This window comes from Eupeodes corollae, chromosome 1 (genome assembly GCF_945859685.1).
Source record: "Eupeodes corollae chromosome 1, idEupCoro1.1, whole genome shotgun sequence".
NCBI classification, from domain to species: domain Eukaryota; kingdom Metazoa; phylum Arthropoda; class Insecta; order Diptera; family Syrphidae; genus Eupeodes; species Eupeodes corollae.
In genome coordinates, this window is record NC_079147.1 from 205,891,722 (window position 1) to 205,897,721 (window position 6,000).

General features: G+C 32.9%; 1 protein-coding gene across 1 annotated transcript in view; it reads right to left on the reverse strand.

The window, feature by feature from the left end:
• The window catches only part of LOC129948278 (mucin-2-like), a 45,835-nt gene extending 41,969 nt beyond the window's left edge, over window positions 1-3,866 (reverse strand). Inside the window, exon 1 of the mRNA XM_056059220.1 lies at window positions 2,712-3,866. Coding sequence (XP_055915195.1) covers window positions 2,712-2,763 — 52 coding nt within the window. The 5' untranslated portion in view covers window positions 2,764-3,866. The remainder of the gene's footprint in view (window positions 1-2,711) is intronic.
• Window positions 3,867-6,000: the final 2,134 nt, after the last annotated feature.

A 6,000-nucleotide genomic window follows, 5' to 3' on the forward strand; every position in this document is an offset into this window, starting at 1 on the left:
TATTGATTCCTTCTATTAGAGGAAAAGTTCGCTCCTGACTAGAAGAGCAAACTTATTTATAAACACATATTTTTCCAATTGACATGTTTTTATTATTGGAAGCACATTTCAAAAATTATTTAGACAATTCTTATTGGAAGTTTTTCAATTCTTTAAATGAAATCGATATATGTTACACAAAAACAAAGTAATCACATTTGGCTATTCAAAATAAGACTATCAAGTTCTCACCTAAATTCAAAACTTGAAAATATAGAACTTTTTCTGAAAGGCACTTGTTTCTAGAAAAACAAAATATTTTTTTAGTGGAAAAACTGAACGCCGTTATGTTGGTTTCGTACTACATATTTGAAATACATTTTATTTAAGAAGTAATGTAATTGATATTCTAATAGTTTTCATAAAATTAAATGGAATATTGAATACAACTCAGGCCATTTATTAAAATTGTGCTTAATTCATAACAAAACTAAAGTTTTAGAACACATCCCTCAAACAGTTTTGTGATGTGAATTTAGAAAATGTATATTCTTTAGATGATAGTAAAAAAGATATACTTCAAATTTTAAGATTTTAGCTAGAAATCCCTATTCAAAATTCTGAAATCATTAAAGTTGTTATTGATTTTCTTTTTCAGTGTTTTTAACAAAATTTTTAAGCAGTGTATAGATTTTACCAAATACAATTTGAAATATATAATTTTTCCTTACAGTCAAAGTTTATAGAACTTAGAATATTTTGTGAATATACAACAAACACGATTAAAAAGATTTTTTTTTTCACAAAAATGTATATATGTTGTTCACAAGAAATATATACATTTGTTTGCTAATTAAAAGAAAACAAAAACATTGTCTAAAATAAAATAAATTAACATACAAACATTTCTCTTATTTTCAGCAATTAAACCATCTTAAAACTGGACATTACATGTAAGTTTTTTTTAATTAAATTTTGTATATTTATTTATTTTCCTTATTCAATTATTTTATTGAAAATTGAATTAATTAAAAAAAAATGTCTTTAAAAAATTAAGTTCTATAATTAAAATATTTCAAATTTCTAAAGCATTCTATCTTTAAAATTTTAAGTGTTCTTAGGGTTAGTTTAAGTATTGTTTTCCTTGCCTCGAAAAATTGAATGGTCCTGACTAGAAGAGTTTATCTTACTTAGACCAATTTGGTATGTATTATTTTGTACAGTAAATAAAATAGGTATGTACATTAGTTCAAATAGATGACTGGACCAAAATACCAAATTTCCACAATTTTGAAGGGCTTGTCCACAAAAACTCCAATTTTATTATGCGAAACGCAATTATTCTTAACTTCTTGGATCATGCTGACAATACAAAGCTTCTGAATAAAAATACAAACATTAAATTTAAATAAGTGGATGAAAGAACATTTTTCCAAAATATCAATAATGCTTTGAAAAGATTTATGACAGGTGTTTCCTTTGCAAAAAAAATTAAGTCTTAAAATACCTACATCAATCATTTACAAAAGTACAAAAGGTATACAGAAACTCACATCTCTAGTATAACAATAGATTGTTTATGGCAAAAAAAACCTTCGATCACAGGCTTTCATTTTCGACCTTCTGATTAAAATCATATTAAAGGATATCCTCTCTTTCATGTCTATCAATAAGTCTTGCACATGTCATTTACTTAAAAATGATTTAAGGCGACCGACCGACGTATCCAACCACTATCCTGAACCATAAATTATAGAATAACCTTTTTTTTTCTTTCTTTTGTCAAGATCCAAAATATCCTTACCACCTTTATTTTCCAATTTAACTTTTATCGCAATCCATTCAATATTATATAAAACAAGATTATTCCACTACATATAGATATTGACCCCAAAAATGGCATTAATGTCAATAAGTAAAAAAACAAAAAAATACAGTTCACTTCACTACCATCACCACCACAATCGACCGGTCAAAATAGAATTATCCCCTGTAAAACACCCTTCTGGGCATCACACAAGACCTATCATTCAGGATAAGTTTTGGCCTTTTTCTTTTCTTCTTGAAACTTGACTCGTAAAATATACACACAACTATCCCCCAGATGACTATCACACAACACTCAACTATCTTAACTTCTTATCTCTCTCGTTGGGTTGTTGTTTGTATTTTTCTAATATTTTGGATTAACATTCCAAAAGCCAAGAAGTCAGGAGGAAAAAAATCCGATTTAAACTTTCCCTATTAAAAAATAACGAGAAAATATTTTTTTACGAGTCTCAATATAGTCGTATGTATGTCTACTTAGACAGTTTTCTCTCCTTGAAGAAACACTCCCGTGAATGGCATACAACACTAACACACCCGACTACCTCCCGAAGGTCCTTTCCAAAAAAAAAAATAACAAAAAAAAATTACTTAAAGACGCACATTATTGTTTGTGCTATTTTAAGCGTGTGTGGGTCTGTGTGTGTAAATATTTTATCGAATATCCTTTCTAGACCTAGACTAACTAGAACATGAAAACAAGACAAAAAACTGTGCCAAAAATTTGTCAAAAATCAGCAGCAACATCTATACATATATACATATGTAATCTATAGCTAGCAGGACGAAAAATGGACAACAAAGATGAAAATGATGAAAATTTTGTAAAAGTATGCAATATCCTTGCGACGAAACGAAACGAAACGGAAAGACACGGAAGGACGACAAAAGGAGTGTTTACTTACCCGGAACATATACGAAAATAATAAATACTGTCAGCCATGCAAGGGATAGCATCCTCCTTGGATATATAAGTTAATGCAACGATTTCCTGTTGTTTTTGTTGTTGTTATTGTTGTTGTTTTTGTTATAAATACTGTATCTATGCACCTCTATAAAGGATTCCGCATTTGCACAGTAGGACGTGACCAGCACTAGATATAAATGTAAACATAAATTATAGGTGGACTTGGTTTTGTTCCTTTTGTGTGTATATAGATGATCAGGATACTCCTGCCAAATGGGATAATCCTTTTCTGTGTGTTTGTGTTGAATTTGCTTTCCTATACCAAGTACCAATGAAGATAAAAACAAAAAACATAAAGTGCAGAAGGATCTTCCGCAATGTGTTCACAAGCCAACTGGACTAGCACAATGTAAAATCAAATGAAAAAAATCCGACAAAATCGAACACAAGACTACGACAATCACGACCGTAAAATCAAAAAAAAAGAAGAAGCAAGATTGAGCTTTGAATTATTATCCTTTTTCGATATATCGAAATCAAGTACGAGGACAAAAGAGAATCTCTTTCTTTCTATTCTTTGTTTATTTTATACGAGGAGTATATCAATTCTTCTATACGCAAAATAATGAAAACAAAAAACAAGGAACAATTCACTTGTCATTCACATTTTGGTCATAAATCAAGGACGAAATAGACCCGCACTGATTTACACACATAAAATTCTTTTTCTTGTCAAATAAGGATCTCTGATGATGAATCCTTTTTGTTTTCTTCATCGTAACACTGATATCCTTTTTTCGATATTACATTTGATAGTAAGTTGTATAGAAGTATAAATTAACAATCGAAAAATCCTTAGAAAACTAACAGTAATTCAGCTGGTGACATTTATAGAAATTTGTATGGAAATTTAAAAAGATCCTGTGAGGTTTTGCGACGCAATGACATCACGGTACACCGGCAAAATCACAACTAAACCGAAAGATGATTACAGAGCCTCGGAGTCTGCTAAGTCTAATAAGACAGCAACAAAAATAAAAGCAAAAAAGCACCCCCAATATAGGGATACCACCCTACGAATCAGGATACAAGCAAAGTGTGTTTGTAGCTGCCGCTGCTTCTGATGATGATTATGATGATGATGACGATGATGCAGGATGTGTTTCCCGTGTGTTATCCTACGGTCGTAATGAATATCCTGATGTTGAAGACAAACTAGAGGTGCCCTGGAAAACTCCAATGGCAATTCTGTTTTTAGGAGTCGAATTTTGTGCAGAAGAGAACACACATGCGCTCTTATGGCATCTCTCTTGATGTAAGGTTTAGGAACTTGCCCTTGTTTTGTTTTTCATTGTACTGAAATTGAACCTTAATGCAATTTTTGGTGATGTTCTACAGAAAAGTTATGCAGGACACTCAGTCAAGGTACAGTACAGGAACAGACACACCACCAACTACAACAGAGCCATATAGTTCCATCAGTACCTACTATACCTACCATCTGATAGGAAAACTATATAGGAAGCAGTTAATCACCCCAATTGTTGGGACTCGATGTCATGCGGTTTTCCAATATCGGGCCAGGCGAATAAATTAGGATTAATCGTCCTTATCTTCATTTCGTTTTTAGGAAGAGAAGAGGATTTTTTTTTGTGTAGAGTGGATTATACAAGGGTTATCAAAATATTCATATTATTGGGCGAGGGGGCAGGGGGAAGAGGTGAGTCCGAAACCCTTATGGGTGCATCACTAGGTAAATTTTTTTCAAAAATTTAGTTACACTAGGTCATGTACGTATAAATAACAATCAATTAAGTACGTAATGGAAACTGGATTTTATTGGACAAATTAGGCGCTTAATGAGTGACTTTTGTCCATAGTTTCGCTTAATTTTAATTGTTACTCATGCGTAAAATAAAATAGCACTAGTTTTGAAATGCCTAGACCGCAGCATTAGCACATCTTAAAGTTTTAAAATAAATGTTTCTATCGAAAGCAACAGGATTTGTAGAAAAGTTCTTCACTTTTTTTTGTAAATTTTTAAAGAGCTTATAGTTTTAAATGCTAGATAGGAATCACAAAAAATAACGAAATATTACATAGCTCCAGAAAGCCTTATGCCCAAAAGAACGCCTCAGCTTAGAGAGAATGGACTGATCCTCAGATGTAATGTTGAACACCTTTACATCCATACAAAATTGCGATTTAATAGTTACTAGTCAACGCTAATAAGCCCGAAACAATTGACCAAAGTCATCGAAATTGGAGCTACAGATAAGACTATGTGTGACCCAGCCATGGTAGTCATATGCCGCAAATCACATTTAAATAAGCTTGAAGAACTACCTTCCAAATAGTTTAAATTGTATAACAATACAAAAAGTGGGCGTGGCAGATTAAATAGAAATAATTGTTGTGTATTTCTGCTAACAACAAACTTTATAAAACTCATAAACAACCACGAGGTGTCTTCTTGCTAAACGCATAACTATTTTCAACATTGGTTTGAGCCTCTGGGCGTCTAGAGAACTCCATCACCGACCAAAGTTTGTAATTTCAAAAATGTTAAATCATAACACAGAGAAATGTTTGTCTAACCTATTAAATTCGAAAAGTAATGTGTTACGAAGTATGTTTGTACATGCTCTTAGAATGGTCAGACATATTAAATACGCCCCTGGTTTATAAGCTTTCCATAGAGCATCCCAAACTATTCTAATGCCCCCCTCCCTTATATCCACACCATTCCACTCTACACTATCATTCCATTCCACACCGAGGAAGTGAACTGTAGATAGGTACGTTATATCTGATTTAGTTTGTTATATTAATTTCAGCTACAGCCAGAGACACTATAGCTGCCCTGCCTACATTCCACTCCATTTATATGTAGACAACGAGTACCCTGCCTATCTATACGTCATTATATAGGAAAAGGCCGCATTACAAGGTGGTGGTCGCACCTGATTACAGTCTTATCGGGAATCGGTTCAGTGGCATCACTATTGGTGTTGGTTTATTGAAGCTTTGGAGCCAAATTTCCTAGCAGAATGGCGCTGCTGATGTGGTGATAGTGAAGGGTATAGCAGTGGTAGTGGTAGGGTGGTGGTGATGGTTTTTTAGGCTACAGGTTCTTTGTGAGGAAACAACGCTATATCGAGTGGCACTGGACAGTGGACAGTGGACATTGGACTTATACGTATACGTTGGGGTGTTGTATAGTCCCGATGGAGAGTGTTTTATTTGATTCATGCAGATATGTTTTCCAACCAGGCACCAAAAGGGAA